The sequence below is a fragment of the Bufo bufo genome, chromosome 1 (assembly GCF_905171765.1).
Source record: "Bufo bufo chromosome 1, aBufBuf1.1, whole genome shotgun sequence".
Taxonomy (NCBI): Eukaryota; Metazoa; Chordata; class Amphibia; order Anura; family Bufonidae; genus Bufo; species Bufo bufo.
In genome coordinates, this window is record NC_053389.1 from 756241151 (window position 1) to 756258954 (window position 17804).

At 44.7% G+C, this 17804-nt stretch overlaps 1 protein-coding gene across 1 annotated transcript in view; it reads left to right on the forward strand.

Moving 5' to 3' along the window:
- The window catches only part of LOXL2 (lysyl oxidase like 2), a 75855-nt gene that overhangs the window by 20974 nt on the left and 37077 nt on the right, over nt 1-17804 (forward strand). Inside the window, exons 2-3 of the mRNA XM_040414545.1 lie at nt 14008-14382; nt 15550-15725. Coding sequence (XP_040270479.1) covers nt 14043-14382; nt 15550-15725 — 516 coding nt within the window. The 5' untranslated portion in view covers nt 14008-14042. The remainder of the gene's footprint in view (nt 1-14007; nt 14383-15549; nt 15726-17804) is intronic.

Consider the following 17804-nt stretch of genomic DNA (forward strand, 5'->3'; position numbering starts at 1 on the left):
CAGTGTATACGTTCTGGTGGACTCAGAATGGACTTGTATCAGCACATTGTCACCCATTCAGTTCAGTGGGCTCCCATGTACTGTAATACCACATGGTCGGATGAGACTCCTTGGTGATGTAGCTTCCAAGAACTTGACTTCCAATGATCAGCTGCTATCAAGAAAAGGCTCTTAACAGAATTTCAAGAACAACTGAAGGACCTAACGTGGTCCTAGCTAGTTCACTGGGCATGAAAGACAGATTTCTAAGTAGACAACTGTGCCAGTCCAGGGCCTCAGCCATATTTGTGGTGCTGTCTACAGTCAGACATAATCTATGTGAATGACATTCACAGACACAAAGTAAGCAGCTGCAGATGGTTACAGTCTGTCTACTTGACTATGGTCAGGATTAGAGTTCTGTTGCCTGGTACATATTATTATATCTCCATTTTTGAGACACTAGCTTTTTACGTGACGACAAATTACAGGCTGGAGCGGTTTTACAGCAAGCGCTTGGGTGTGCTGCTGCAAGGTGCCCAGTAAATATTTCCAAATGACAATAAAATCTGAGTACAGTATGTGCATACTCATCGCACGTCTCCTCAGTGCTCCGTGTCTTCTACACATGGAAAATCTAAAATCCCAGACTGTGTCACCTTGTAGTCAGAAAGCCTTAGGCCTCTTTCACACGACCGTTTTTTTTTTTCCGTTTGTGGGCCATTTTTTTTGCGTCCCGTATACGGTCCCATTCATTTCAATGGTTCCGCAAAAAAAAAGGGATGTACTCCGTATGCATTCTGTTTCCGTATTTCCGTTTTTCGGTTCCGTTCAAAGATAGAACATGTCCTATTATTGCCCGCAAATCACGTTCCGTGGCTCCATTCAAGTCAATGGTTCCGCATAACATTTTTAATAGATGGTTCCCAAAAACGGAACACATACAGAATGTACTCCGTATGTCTTCCGTATCCGTTCCGTTTTTTTTTTTTTTATAAACAACTGTGTGAATGCTGTTTTATTCTGGCTTCTTATTTCCTATACAAAAGGAGATGTCAAAATGCCTGCAAAAGACGCTAAAGCTTCAACATGCAATATTATTTATAGAAAACCAAAAGAGACACCTAATTAACAAAAATTGCAGTAGCCAAAAAACGGTTTTTATGTCCTGTATTTCATATTTCTCATTGACATTCAGCTGACTTCTGAATCTGGCGTTTTTACTGCAAAAACCACACAAAAACTGCAGGTGCAAAAACACCATTAAAACCACACAAAAACACCACTGAAAACCTACGTGTGATCCCACCTTAAACAAGCAGGAACAAGCTAAAAATGAACTGCAGGACTAGGGAGAATTTCTTATTCCCTGTGGCTGCATTCACGTGGTTTACATATAATCATATATCCGTATGTCAGACATCCATAGCATCTCCACCTGGAGTCAGCACATGTCCAATGCCCTATGGCCGGGTGATAGTTCCTGTGAGAACCATTAAGGCTCATGCACACAAACATGCAACTTGGGGGCCGCAATACAGGCACGGCCGGGCAACGAACCTTAGACACACAGAGTATTTTCAGTGCTGAAAAAAAAAAACTGACTCATCTCCAGGATTTTGTGTGTTTTATTTAGCACCATTTTTATTCCGACGCGGTTTTTTTGATTCTATTTATGTCAATGGGAACTCTGGATAAAAGGACATGCCACTCCCCCCCCCCCCCCCCCCCCCCACTCTGTGGTTCTTAAAACTGCATGATGTAAATTAACAAGCAGTGATCCCACTAAAGTCAATTGAGATAATTTACAAGTTGTTTTTTTTTTTTTTTTTTGACGAATCTCTGTGTAAAGATACCCTATAGCAGTGATGGTGAACCTTTTAGAGACCGAGTGCCCAAACTGCAACCAAATACCCACTTATTTATCGCAAAGTGCCAACACAGCAATTTAACCTGAATACCAATATAGTATATCTTCCATGTACTTTATCATTTAGCTATAAGGCTACATTCACACGTCAGTGTTTTTCTATAATCCGATTTTCTGTCCGTTTTTTGCGGATCCGTTGTTCCTGAAAATGTTTCCGTATGTCATCCGTATGTCATCCGTTTTTTGCAGATCCGCAAAAAACGGAAACATGTATAAATTTCAATAAGCAAATAAAGTTGTTTGGATTTCTTTAAAAAAAAAATAAAAAAAAAATTAAAATGTAATTTCCAGGAACGGAATCCGCAAAAAACGGATGACATACGTAATGACATCCGAATGTCTTCCGTTTTTTGCGGATCCATTGACTTTGTATTGTACCAGGATCCGATTTTTGCGGAAAAGAATAGGACAAGTTTTATATTTAATCGGACATGCGGAACGGAACAACGGAAACGGACAGCACACATTGTGTTGTCCGATTTTTTCCAGGACCCATTGAAAATGAATGGGTCCAGATCTGGTCCAGATCTGTTCCGCAAAAAACGGAACAGATCAGGAAAGAAAAAACGGACGTGTGAATGGACCCTAATAGCTTAATAGCCTACATTCAATGTGCTGCCTGTGCTGTTCATAGTGCATCCTGCGCTGATGAATGGCAGGAAAAGTCTAAAGCATATTGGTACGCCATAGACTATTTCCAGGGTGTGGGTGCCCACAGAGAGGGCTCTGAGTGCCGCCTCTGGCACCCGTGCCATAGGTTCGCCATCACTGCCCTATAGGCATGCTTTTACATGGCGTTTTTCTGCACTTTTGTGGTTTTAGTGCCATTTTAGCACCTGCAAAATATACAGCAGAAAAATCAGGAACAGATCAGTAGCGTAATCAGCAGCTGAAAACAGGTCAAAATGTAGCCAAATACACTCCAGATATGCCTCCTACTCATTGACGTATTTCAACCTTTTTCTATTGATTTCTATGGAAAAGCAGCCTCAAAAACGCTCGAAAGATCTATGTTTATCTATGTTAATGGAGGCGCAAGCCTTCACATGCAGCGGAAATACACACAATATACGCGCACCAGCCATGTGCGCTCTGTGGTGCGGATGCGGACCTATTGACTTGAATGGGTCCGTGATCCGCCAGATATGACCGAAGATCGGACTTCACCTATTTTTTTTGCATTGCGGAGGCACGGACCTTCCGTGGGCTTCCTGAACATGTTCTATCTATGGCCATATCTTGCCGATCATGGACCCATTCAAGTCATCAGGTCCGCAAATGGAGTGCACATGGCCAGTGCCCATGCATTGAGGACCGCTATTTGCGGTTTGCAGCATAGGCACTGAGCCATTATACTTCCGAGCATGAGCTCTAAGGCTGTGGATACATTACAACAATATCTGCTTCACAATCAAAGGTCGCTGTGTAGTGCAATACTCCAGACCTGGGGGTATCTGCAATTGCTTGTTATACAGGGCGTGCAGAATTATTAGGCAAATGAGTATTTTGACCACATCATCCTCTTTATGCATGTTGTCTTACTCCAAGCTGTATAGGCTCGAAAGCCTACTACCAATTAAGCATATTAGGTGATGTGCATCTCTGTAATGAGAAGGGGTGTGGTCTAATGACATCAACACCCTATATCAGGTGTGCATAATTATTAGGCAACTTCCTTTCCTTTGGCAAAATGGGTCAAAAGAAGGACTTGACAGGCTCAGAAAAGTCAAAAATAGTGAGATATCTTGCAGAGGGATGCAGCACTCTTAAAATTGCAAAGCTTCTGAAGCGTGATCATCGAACAATCAAGCGTTTCATTCAAAATAGTCAAGAAGCGTGTGGAAAGACCAAGGCGCAAAATAACTGCCCATGAACTGAGAAAAGTCAAGCGTGCAGCTGCCAAGATGCCACTTGCCACCAGTTTGGCCATATTTCAGAGCTGCAACATCACTGGAGTGCCCAAAAGCACAAGGTGTGCAATACTCAGAGACATGGCCAAGGTAAGAAAGGCTGAAAGACGACCACCACTGAATAAGACACACAAGCTGAAACGTCAAGACTGGGCCAAGAAATATCTCAAGACTGATTTTTCTAAGGTTTTATGGACTGATGAAATGAGAGTGAGTCTTGATGGGCCAGATGGATGGGCCCGTGGCTGGATTGGTAAAGGGCAGAGAGCTCCAGTCCGACTCAGACGCCAGCAAGGTGGTGGTGGAGTACTGGTTTGGGCTGGTATCATCAAAGATGAGCTTGTGGGGCCTTTTCGGAAGCCCACGGAAGGTCCGTGCCTCCGCAATGCAAAAAAAATAGGTGAAGTCCGATCTTCGGTCATATCTGGCGGATCACGGACCCATTCAAGTCAATAGGTCCGCATCCGCACCACAGAGCGCACATGGCTGGTGCGCGTATATTGTGTGTATTTCCGCTGCATGTGAAGGCTTGCGCCTCATTAACATAGATAAACATAGATCTTTCGAGCGTTTTTGAGGCTGCTTTTCCGGGTTGAGGATGGAGTCAAGCTCAACTCCCAGTCCTACTGCCAGTTTCTGGAAGACACCTTCTTCAAGCAGTGGTACAGGAAGAAGTCTGCATCCTTCAAGAAAAACATGATTTTCATGCAGGACAATGCTCCATCACACGCGTCCAAGTACTCCACAGCGTGGCTGGCAAGAAAGGGTATAAAAGAAGAAAATCTAATGACATGGCCTCCTTGTTCACCTGATCTGAACCCCATTGAGAACCTGTGGTCCATCCTCAAATGTGAGATTTACAAGGAGGGAAAACAGTACACCTCTCTGAACAGTGTCTGGGAGGCTGTGGTTGCTGCTGCACGCAATGTTGATGGTGAACAGATCAAAACACTGACAGAATCCATGGATGGCAGGCTTTTGAGTGTCCTTGCAAAGAAAGGTGGCTATATTGGTCACTGATTTGTTTTTGTTTTGTTTTTGAATGTCAGAAATGTATATTTGTGAATGTTGAGATGTTATTTTGGTTTCACTGGTAAAAATAAATAATTGAAATGGGTATATATTTGTTTTTTGTTAAGTTGCCTAATAATTATGCACAGTAATAGTCACCTGCACACACAGATATCACCCTAAAATAGCTAAAACTAAAAACAAACTAAAAACTACTTCCAAAAATATTCAGCTTTGATATTAATGAGTTTTTTGGGTTCATTGAGAACATGGTTGTTGTTCAATAATAAAATTAATCCTCAAAAATACAACTTGCCTAATAATTCTGCACTCCCTGTATTATGTATTATATTTTATGTATTCTAGCAGAAGAGGTATGGTTGGCAAGAACTACAAAACCACAGCTTTACAGATCCTGCTGCAGGTGAGGGATAGTGGCTCAGACACCCATCTCCAAAACCTCTTCCAAGCCAGTCTAGCTCCAGGCCTGTATCACATCATGGACACCTACACCCATAAGTGCCTGCAAGGGCCATTTAAATGCCATCTAACTAGCCAGAATACCTCTTCATCTGGTGACTGAAACTGCACTTTGTGTCTAATGCAGCTGGATGCACCACACGTTTTGCACTAAGTAAAGAGAGACTGTTAGGCCCCTTTCACATGGGCGAGTATTCCGCGCGGGTGCAATGCATGAGTTGAACGCATTGCACCCGCACTGAATCCTGACCCATTCATTTCTATGGGGCTGTGCACACGAGCGGTGATTTTCACACATCACTTGTGCGTTGCGTGAAAATCGCAGCATGCTCCTCTTTGAGCGTTTTTCACGTAACGCAGGCCCCATAGAAATGAATGGGGTTGCGTGAAAAATCGCAAGCATCCGCAAGCAAGTGCGGATGCGGTGCGATTTTCACGCACGGTTGCTAGGTGACGATCGGGATGGCTACCCGATCATTATTATTTCCCCTTATAACATGGTTATAAGGGAAAATAATAGCATTCTGAATACAGAATGCATAGTACAATAGGGCTGGAGGGGTTAAAAAATTAATAAATAATAATTTAACTCACCTTAATCCACTTGTTCGCGCAGCCGGCATCTCTTTGATGTGACGATTTTCACACAGTCCTATTCACTTCTATGGGGCCTGCGTTGCGTGAAAAACGCAGAATATAGAGCATGCTGCAATTTTCACGCAACGCACAAGTGATGCGTGAAAATCACCGCTCGTGTGCACAGCCCCATAGAAATAAATGGGTCAGGATTCAGTGCGGGTGCAATGCGTTCAACTCACGCATTGCACCCGCGCGGAATACTCGCCCGTGTGAAAGGGGCCTGTATTCTTCAACACACCTTTCCACTGTATCGATCCCCAGGGCGGAATGGCCTAAGGGAGTACACTGTGACACAACATCTAGTCAGGGCCACTACCACTCCCATCCTCTGCAACAGCATCTCAGGGCTCGCTGAAGTAGTAGTGCAGCTATTGAACTGAATGGGACTTTATTAAAAGTGTGTGGGGGAAAGGGGGCATGGTTATCTATGTGAATGAGCTGTAATCCACAATAAGGGCTCATGCACACGAACGTATTTTCTTTCAGTGTCCGTTCTGTTTTTTTTGTGGACCGTATGCAGAACCATTTATTTTAATGGGTCCGCAAAAAAAACGGAAGTTACTCCATGTGCATTCCATTTCCGTATGTCCTTTCGGCAAAAAAATATAACATGTCCTAATATTGTCCGCATTACGGACAAGGATAGGACTGTTCTATTAAGGGCCAGCTGTTCTGTTCCGCAAAATACAGAATGCACATGGACGTCATCCGTACTTTTTGCGGACCGCAAAATACACCCTAAGGGTGCCTTCACATGTAGTGGAAACGTATGCAGTGAAATCCGCCGTTGGATTTTTTACAATTCTGTGGTTGCAGTCACAGTAATTTTAAAGCGTTGTAAAATAAAAAGCTTCCAATTTTTCTGAAAGAATGCCCTTTTGGTGCCTCATTTTTGGAGTAGGCGATTGATACATTTCCCCATGAAGGTACACACGGCTTCGTAACTTCTATGGGTTCTGTACAGTGCTGTAGGTCCTACACAATAAAACAATGAACTCGTCATAAAGGGTATTGCGTTGAAAGACTATTTTGGAATTTAATTTACTGGTTTCTACTGGGATTTTATAGACTGTGATGGACAGCCAGCTATACTATTTCATGGTGTAACAAGAAGGCTTATTGTTCTGCTGCAGAGGAAGTCAGGGGTGCGGAACAAGGGCCCTTAAATCTGAATGAAATAGTTTAATTCTGACAAGGTGTAGGAAATGTTGCATATACCGTAATGGCCCCGCAGGAGAAGCTGGTCATCTTAGCTTTATGTTGAGCCTGACTGATGTGCTGCTTCATTTACCAGCTCAGCAAATACAAGGCACATTAGGGGTATCCCCTTTTTCCTTTTCCCAGTGATGTCATTTTCGGCATGACTTCACTGTGGAAAACTTCAGACTCAGGAACCCCCCTCCTACTCACAGTAGTCTCGGAGAGTCAGACAGGGAGGGGGCTAGCTTCTGTAAGGCTGCAGGGGGAAGGGGTACAGGAAGACTTTATTTTACAAGGGGATATGAACTTCCACCTACGCACAATGATCATACTACTGAGTACGTTCTGTACGGTAACACATTCAGAGCGCTGGGCCAAAGCAATAGATGGCGGTTATATGTGCACATGTATTAGGCGACCAAAAACATTTGAGCGGTCTGCAACTCGCTGCCGCACAACTATTTTAGAGCTGTGATTTGTCTGTAAGTGCACCGCCAAATTGCAGAAAAGTCAAGGGCAAGTCGCAGTCATTTGTGACTAAGGGCTCATGCACACAAACTGATTTTTTTGGGCCGTGTCCGTTCCGTTTTTTTTTTTTCCGCGGATCCGTGTTTTGTGGACCGCAAAATACATACAATCGTGTCCATGAACCCTAATATTGTGGCCTATATGTAAGTCACCCCTGACTTGTGACCTGCAACCTAAAATCCAACAGTGTTGGATATTTTGTGATGATTTTGTGTTGTAGTCGCTCATGGCATCACAACCGCAATGATAATCATTAGATGTCGCAACGTGACACTGCATGTCACTGTAGCCCCAACCAATCACACTGATCTTTCTTAGATGGCACCTTCTTATATACTCTCCTAGGGCATGCTTAGTTTATATAGGGGTAGCACACCTTTTGTTAGTGGAGCACCCATCAAACACATAACGCCCTCCCCCAGCCGCTTGCGCCAATGGGACCCCAATAAATTCAGATAGCCTGTTATTCTGTGACAGTAATCTACTTCTAAGGCCTTTCCAGAAGCTCAATCACCCCTCTACCCTGAAGGCTGTATATACATAGGGAGGTGTATCATCCCCATACACCAGAAAATTGCATAGTTGCCAACTGTCTCAAATTTGACGGGACTGTCCCTGATTCTTATAGACAGTCCCGGCAAAATTAGCTCTGTTCCAGGCCGAAAATGGGCGTCACTGGGCTGGGTCGGCCGTGGTATAGGGAGCCATCGGCCCCGGCAGACCTATCATCATTTACGGAAGTTTTCTGGTGTATATGATGCCAGAAAGCTACACTAGCTATGTGGATTTCATTCTAAATGCACGGACTGCCGGAGTATGTGCCTCATAATAAACTAAGAGCATCCTTCGGTGGCGCATGTCAGGCTTTCTAAAAGTAAAGCTATCTTGGTTACCCATGGCAGCCAATCACAGAGCAGCTTTCATTTCATATTCTCCTCTTGAAAAATGAAAGCTGCTCTCTGATTGGTTGCTATGATAACTCTGCCCCAGAGTGCTTATTACAGTGAGAAGACCTGGAACCACCACTGGTCCCAAAGGAAATGTTCATGTTGCCCATAGCAACCAAAAGATTTCAGTTTTCCATTCCAGTTTGCAAAATGATGGTTGCACTCTGGTTGCTATGGGCAACTAGGCCAACTTCCTATGGCACAGTTTTGAGACCCAGTGCGTCACAATGGAGTCAGATCCCTTCTCTTATCCTGGTGGACGTGCTTGACATTTTTCTATGGGTTTCAACTTGCATGTATTTGTACAAACTGAATGTAGTTTATATTTGCAGTTTGGCAGACATTCCAGTTGAATAATAGAGGTAACACCACTCGAATGAGGTGCTCAAATATTTAGCTCCCCCCTTAATAGAGGCACTGTGACCCTGCAGTGAAGACCTGGCCGACATACTGACGCTTGTACCCCCACCGATCAGCTGTTTTGGGTAGCTCTGGCGTCTGACCTACACAGCTCCATCCATTGTGTAGTGGACAAGACAGGGTTATTACAGCCATTCACTGGGAGCAGTGCTGCAGTGATCAGTTCTATCTACTACGCAGCGGAGATGAAGCCATGTAGTTCTGATGCTGACTTCTGGAAGCTGAAGATACTGCAGAACGGCTGACTGGTGGGGGTGCGGGGTGTCAGACCCCCACTGATCAGATATTGATGGCCTGTCCTCAGGATAGCCCATCCATATTAAAATCTTGGAATATCCCTTTAAGGCCTCATGCACATGGCCGTGCCGTTTTTTGCGGTCCGCAAACCGTGGATCCGCAAAAAACGGAAGCTTCTTGTCCGCAAAGCGTGGACAAGAATAGGACATGTTGTATTTTTTTAAGGGGGCCGCGGAACGGAGCCACGGATGCGGACAGCACACGGAGTGCTGTCCGCAACTTTTGCGGCCCCATTGAAGTGAATGGGTCCGCATCCGAGCCGCCAAAACTGCGGCTCAGATGTGGACCCAAACAACGGTCGTGTGCATGAGGCCTAAGGATCATACACACTACATAGCCTCCATGTACTGCTATACAGGCTCTGTCAGGTGCCGTATATAGAAATAAATAGTGTTGAGCAATTCCAACTCCACGAAGTGGAATTCCATCCGAATTTCAGGGAAAATTCAATTTGCCGCAAAGCCAAATTTCCTTGTGCTTCGTGGTAGCGAATCAATTTTCCCTGAATGGCAGTAAAAAATAAAAAAATCCTACTTACCTCACCCGTTTGAGCGCGAAGAGCAGGCCACCGCCATCTTGTTGGAAGAACTCGCCTGAAATCCTGTGCCAGGTGCAGGGCTTTGCGACATTTTGCGCTAGATTTTCAATCAAGATGGTGGAGGCCAGCTCTTCGCGAACAAATGGATGAGGGTAAATGATTTTATGAATTTTTTTTATTTTACACTTGTCATGTTACACATGCATGGTTTGCCTTTTTATTCTGTGTGTCCCTTCTCTCTTCCCCTCCTGCTGTGCTCTCTGTAAAGTCTCCTGCCCTCTCTCCCTTGCATTCTGGCTTCACTCTTCATCTCTGCCACATGTATCCTGTTAGCTGCTCACACCATGATTTTTTGACCTATCCATTTGTTCATCGGTGTATGATCTGCACAGTTTGGAATAAACTCCTTCATGATCTACAAGGTGTCGTTTGGATCGAGTTACTGTCATCCAATTCAACTAAGGCCTCATGCACACCACTGTTTTTCTGGTCCGCATCCGAGCCGCATAAATTGCGGACCCATTCACTTCAATGGGGCCGCAAAAGTTGCACCGTTCCGTGGCCCCGCAAAAAAAATATAGCATGTCCTATTCTTGTCCATTTTGCAGACAAGAATAGGCATGTCTACAATGGGCCGCCCGTTCCGCAAATTGCGGAAGGCACACGGGCGGCTTCCGTTTTTTTTGCGGATCCGCGGTTGTGTGCATGAGGCTTAAAATTGATGATTACTGCTATCTCATCACAACTGTTAGTTACAGAGATAACACTTTCAATGCTTAGACTGGAGAGGCAGAACAACACTGTATTATTGTTGTCAGATGCTGTGATCAGCTATGAATGCTGCATCTGATCGGTACAATGACGGGGAGCGACGCAATCGCCGCTCCCTGTCTTTGCACCTACTACTTACAAAGAAATGCACTTCGTGATGATGTAAAAACCTTTTATCGAACTTGGTTTCCGTTCCAAGTGGTACCTAGGAAACAAACCCAAGTTCGGTAAAAGTTTTTTTACAGTAGAAATTAATTTCTGAAGTTATTACCCGAAGGCTCGCGAGAAGTAATAATCTCGGCTCATAGGTGCCAATACATTCTAATACTGTATGAAGTGCTCACTCCGTACAGTATTCTAACAAAGTTTCATCCGAAGTCAATTCACTCATCCCTAGATTTTATATTGCAAAACTACTACTCCCAGCATCCCCCTAATAGCTGTAGGCTGTCCAGGCATGCTGGGAGTTGTAATTTGGTAACAGTTGGAGGGCCACAGGTTGAGCATCCCTGCTCTAGAAGCAATGGGGGCATTACCATTACACTTAGGCCTCTTTCACACGGACGATATTTCCGCGCGGGTGCAATGCGTGAGGTGAACGCATTGCACCCGCACTGAATCCGGACCCATTCATTTCTATGGGGCTGTGCATATAAGCGGTGATTTTCACGCATCACTTGTGCGTTGCGTGAAAATCGCAGCATGCTCTATTTTGTGCGGTTTTCACGCAACGCAGGCCCCATAGAAGTGAATGGGGCTGCATGAAAATCACAAGCATCCGCAAGCAAGTGCGGATGCGGTGCGATTTTCACGCATGGTTGCTAGGTGACGATCGGGCTGGGGAACCGGTCATTATTATTTTCCCTTATAACATGGTTATAAGGGAAAATAATAGCATTCTTAATACAGAATGCTTAGTAAAATAGGGCTGGAGGGGTTAAAAAAAATAATATAATAATTTAACTCACCCTAATCCACTTGTTCGCGCAGCCCGGCTTCTCTTCTTTCTTCTTCTTTGCTGTGCAGGAGTGAAAGGACCTGTAGTGACGTCACTGCGCTCATCACATGGTCTGTCACATGATCCATCACCATGGTGATGGACCATGTGATGAGCTCAGTGATGTCATCAAAGGTCCTTTACCCAGGTCCTGAAGAAAGAAGAAAGAAGAGAAGCCAGGCTGCGCGAACAAGTGGATTAAGGTAAGTTAAATTATTTTATTTCTTTTTTTTTAACCCCTCCAGCCCTATTTTGCTAAGCATTCTGTATTAAGAATGCTATTATTTTCCCTTATAACCATGTTATAAGGGAAAATAATACAATCTACACAACACCTAACCCAAACCCGAACTTCTGTGAAGAAGTCCGGGTCTGGGTACCAAACATGCCGATTTTTCTCACCCGCGTGCAAAACGCATTTAAATGTTTTGCACTCGCACGGAAAAAACCCTAATTTTCCCGCGACGCACCCGCATCTTATACGGTCCAAATCCGTGAGACCCGTGTGAAAGAGGCCTTAGAGGCTTTGCTTTTTCTGCCGTGCCCTTTAATTGACAGGGCCAGGTGTGCTTATTTTTAAATGCTTGGCCTTGTCAATCGAAATGCAGAAGGCGTGGCAGTTGCAGACAGAGCACAGCCTCTAGGTGTAATGGCAACTCCCCTGTTGCTCCTAGAAGCTCATTTGCATATATTAAAACCTCATTTTTCTCAGCAATGCGGGCACATATGAACATGGGACCAACACAGATACCTTCAGCTGCCAAGCGCACATGTAACAGGTCAGCCAGTTTCGTAGGTACAAATCTGCTGATATATGCCCTAAACTGGGAATAAAACCCTTTCCATATGCCCAGTCATCGCATAGAGTGCTTGGAATTCACCTCTATAAGCCAGTGCAGAATGATTTTCTCCCTCAGCCGGGCTCAGCTCTGTCATATGATGCATGGTCAGCCATTTATGTACAGTAGAAGAGAATACAGAGAAGTTACCATGACTGTTATACATAAAGGCAGAACATCACAGCATGCCAATCACAAAGAAATGTCCTTAAATCGAAATTCCACTTTTAGTCATTATTTGATATTTTACTGTAAGATGTCAGAAACCAACATTTCCATGAACTGGGAATCCCAGTGGTGTAACTAGAAATGACTGGGCCCCATAGCCAATTTTTGAACGGGCCCCCCTCCCCCAGCAACTTTTTCAGAAATCTCGATTCCTGTGCAACTCCCACTCCTGAGGCTAGTCAAGATCGCGCTTAGACGAGGCCCGACAGCCAGTCCGTCCGTTTCCTACAGTGTCACTGTATATAATGTCATTTAGGGGTGCACCTAGCCTTTCTGCTGCCTGAGGCAAAAACTGAAATGCCCCCCCCCCTCCCATGCCAATTTCTTAACCTAACCCCTTTGCCACAATAAAAGCGATCATTGCCCATAGCCCTTCTGCTGCCCCCTTCTTGCCCCTACCTGGTGCTGCCTCACCTGGCCTCATTGGTGGTGCACCCCTGATGTCATTGATTGTATAATACTGTAGGGTGGACCCTGACAATAAAATCTTTTAGCGTTCTTCCTGGGTGGGCCCCTTCTGAGTTTGGGCCCCAAAGCACCTGCTTCCCCTATAGCTACGCCCCTGGGGAATCCCATAGCTTCTTAGTACAGAAAAGACAACAGAACCCAAATCTCAGCCAGTGGTTAAAGGTTTGTCATGTCCAACACAGCACAGAGGGGGTGTGATACATCAGGGAGTTTCTGATCGCTTCATTCTGGGAATCATGGATATTATCTTCTGACTCGTCACAAAAATATGTCAGAGAAATCAAAGGGTACGCCCACACGGTCCGGTTTCCTGATGCATTTTTGGAATCCAAAAGCAGTTGTGAATAAATAAATAAATAAATAAATAAAAAGTCACATCTGCCCTTATACTTTCTCTCCTTTTATGATCCACTATATATTTTGGCTTTCAAAACTTCATCAGGAAACCTGAAATTTTGGCTGTACCCTAAAAGTGGAATTCGCCTTTAAGTGTACCAACTGTGAACATAAATGCTGGGTGCTACTTTTCCTTCAATAGAACAGCGCCATCTAGTGGCACATATAATATAACATACTTTATAGCTCTATTAAGTGGAGAGTCCATATAAGTATTAGCAATCGCCTCTTTTGTGTCTCGGAGGAACTCTACAGCTTTTTAGAGCTCTACTTTTATACTCTGTGCTGACCTCAAGGACCGAGGCTGCAGGGGGCAGCTGCTATATGGATGCAAGACACTCAGAGAATGTGTAAGCACATTGCGCATTGACGTGCAGTGAACTGAGTACTTATATAGGTCTCATCTCTACTCTCTGTCTTTCCTTACAGGTGAGGTGTCGCTACAGTTACTTTTGTCCTAAACTATGCTGGTGGCTCACATATTCCTATTCTTCCTCACTCTGACTGTACCCACATTGGGGCAATATGAACACTGGCAGTATTATCCTGAATATTACCAGCCACAGGCCCCTGAGCCACTACCCACACAGCCACGTAAGCCACCACCATCCAAAATCCATGTGCGTCTGGCGGGAGAGAAGCGCAAGCATAACGAGGGGAGAGTGGAAGTCTTTTACAATGGAGAGTGGGGCACCGTCTGCGATGACGATTTCTCTTTGTATGCGGCTCACATAGTCTGTCGAGACCTGGGCTACGTGGAGGCCATTTCATGGGCACCCAGCTCCAAGTACGGTAAAGGAGAAGGTAAGCATCTTCTAGTAACATAATTAGAAGTTGTCTTTCAGTAACCAGCTGGAACAGTGTGGGTCCTACTTTAATTACCCTAACCCTCTAGACCAGGGGTAGGTGACCTCCAGCACTGCAGATGTTGCAAAACTACAACTCCTATCATGCATACTTGCACTGCTCTTCTCAGAACTCCCATAGAAGTTTTAATGGAGCATGCTGGGAACTGTAGTTTCACAACAGTGTTGAAGGTTGCGGACCCCTGCTCTAGGCTGACCAATGTTCCTATGAAAGCTCTTCACAAAGGTGTAACGCAAAGCTCTTGGGCCCTCACCTACCATGTGCCATTTATAAGACTGGTGGCTTGTATGACATATGGAATTTGGACTCCCTCAGGCACCCAGGGTCTGGAAGCTACTGCTCCATCTACCCCCTATAGCTACACCCATGGTTCTGCATTCAGGCCTAACAGATATTTCCCATCAATTTCTAGTTCTGTATCATCATTCTTGAGAAATCCACACCAGTTGTCTGCCTAGGGGTACTTAAAGGAGTTCTCCAGGATTTTCATTTGTTGTGGTCTGACTCCTGGCATGATCAGCTGTTTGAGGATGCTGCAGCACTCACCGGAACTCTGGTGAGCACCGTGACCTCCTCAAAACTTACCAAACACTGCATCGCTCACTGGGTGGCGGCTGTGCTTGTTATGGCAGCTCAGAGCCATTTACATGAATGGGACTGAGCTACGCCTAGGCCACATTACATAACCGATGAACGAGACATCACATGGCCTAGGAAGAGGCCTAAGCGCTCATAATAGAGTACCGTGGCATCTTCATACAGCAGATCGGCAAGGGTGTTGAACAGGCCATCAATAATAAAATCCTGGAGATCCCCTTTAATCCATGCATCTATTGCTGGTAGTGCAATTGGCTTCCTTTCCATAGACATCAGTTGGAAATGTTGTATGACTATCCCAGTGGACACAGCTGGCTGTAGGTTGAAGGACATATAAGTTGCAGTCCACTGTAGCTCCTAAAGCCATTGAGCTCCATATGAGTGCATCAGTGATAGTCCATTGATAAGTGTGGGCTAGTGGAATGGTTCCTACATGTGTTGATTATTACATGTCCTCCATAAAGCTACACCATGATTTGATATGGCCATGCCTACTGTCTCCAACAGGACATATCTGGATGGACAACGTGCACTGTAACGGGAGGGAGAATAGCATCGCCGAGTGCACCCACAATGGTTGGGGAGTGACGGACTGTAAGCATAGCGAGGATGCGGGAGTACAGTGCAGCGACCGTAGGATTCCTGGATTCAAATATGACAATGCCTTGGTGGAGAGGCTGGAGGTGAGCAATAGTGTTTAGTTGGGGAGGGATGGTGGGGTGTCGGAATTTGTGCATAGTCTTCACTGTATCACTAACTGAACTGCGTACATATGATGGACATAGACCCTACAGTGGAGATCTTAGGTTGTCCTCTCTTCTTTCTACCAGGACTGACTGAAATTGTGTTGAACTCCCCTTGTCTATAAGTATTAATATAGAAGGATAGAAGCTTGACTAAGGGGTCATGCTTTTTTGGTTGCTAAAAGAGGCTGTCCTCTAGCCCCCCAGATGGTGGGATGTGACAATGTGAACCATCACAGCCCCCCCGTCCCCCTCTCTTCTAGGCATGCTTCTGATATAGAGGGCAGCTGGTGCCTTGGAGATCCAGCTGGACAGAAGGGACTGGTCACACTTACCAGAAGACAAGGCTGGACAGAGCTGCCTGTGACATGAATCACTTAGTCATATCATGTTTTCCATTAATCACCATCATGATGTACCTTACTTACACACCCAGAGTAAATCTCGTACCCCGGCCTGTATACAAGATCCTTTATTTAACCTTCATAAAAAACTGTTTGTGTAGATAATTACATCTGACGCATATTTCAGCTACTAAGAAATTTATACTTCCCTCATATACCAGCCTGTATACACAGTCATTATAGCTCTGTAATAAAGCGGTTATTATATATCTTCCACCTTGTATTCACAATTATAGCCTGTAGACCCTCTGATATACCAGCCAGATTATAGTTCTGTAATAAAGCGGTTATGTCTCTTATACTTTGTTATTATTATGTCTCTTATATTTTGTTATTACATCTTTTATACCTTGTATACACAATTATAGCCTCTTATGACGGTATATTATAGCCTAGTATACTTTTTCCCTATACCAGCCTATATATAAATTTGTGTGTACAATTTCTATATCATTCATTTATCAGCACGTATACTATGCCCCTTTCATACACTACACTTTTGGTATACAGTTAGTTATTTTAATTCCTCATGTACCAGGCTTGGCCGTTGTAGTCGCTGGATATCCAGGCTGATCGATACCATAGGCGGTGGCAGCAGAGTGCTGCACTGTGTGCGCTAGTGTTTGCGCACAACTATCACACCTAGTGTACGGTATACATTCCTACTGCTATATATACACATCCTGCTGAGACAATCCCACGCTGGGCCACTCTGATCTCTCCAAGCATCTATGTTCCAGAAAGAATCAGGAAATATTTATGTAGCAATCAACCAATATAATGTGATGTTAGAAAGTTCTCACTGTAAGCGCTGTCTACCTCCATACGTTCTATAGATATATCAGGACCTGCTCAGTTATTTTAGGGAATTATTATTTGTGCCAATATGGACCTTCAACTTTACCCACTGCAGACATCTCCCTATTTATGTCCATAATTAGTTTGACCATGATGTGAGGGATTTGCTTTAGGTGTGCCCCTGCCAGTGGAGACTCAGCCCTGTTTACTCTCTGCCCAGGCTGTGCCGCTCTCTGTCTTAACCTGGTATTGGTGCCCAAAGTGCTTGGTCTGGGTGTCGTGTGAAGCGTCTGGGTCACAAGTTCAGTGTCTCTTCTGCATGAAGTAGCTGTGTTTGCTGAGAGGACTAGCCAGGGTATATACAGCAGGCAATCTGCACACTGTGTGTATACAGCCCAACACCGACAGAATGGTTTACAGTATATTTAGGCTCTTCTCCTGATTTTGAGTCATTTATTCATCTGACATGTTTTCAGTACAGATAAGCCCTGTTTACCCGAGTTCTTTTTCCATGTAAAAGCATCTGGTGCTGTTTCTATGTATATCTGGGGAAAGTTTATCTTGCCTCTTTACTAGTGTTGATGGAGCACCAAAGTGTTCGGGTGCTCGAGTAGAACACCTCGGGATGCTAGGGTGCTAGGGTGCTACCGAGCACCCGAGCACAATGGAAGTCAATAGGAGAACCCGAGCATTAAACCAAGCACCCCCTGCTCTGAAGAGGGGAGGGTGTCTGGTTCACAGGAAAAGGTCAGAAATTGATGGAAACACCACTGAAATGGTTCGGGAACAGCATGGGGAGGATGTCTGGATGCATCTT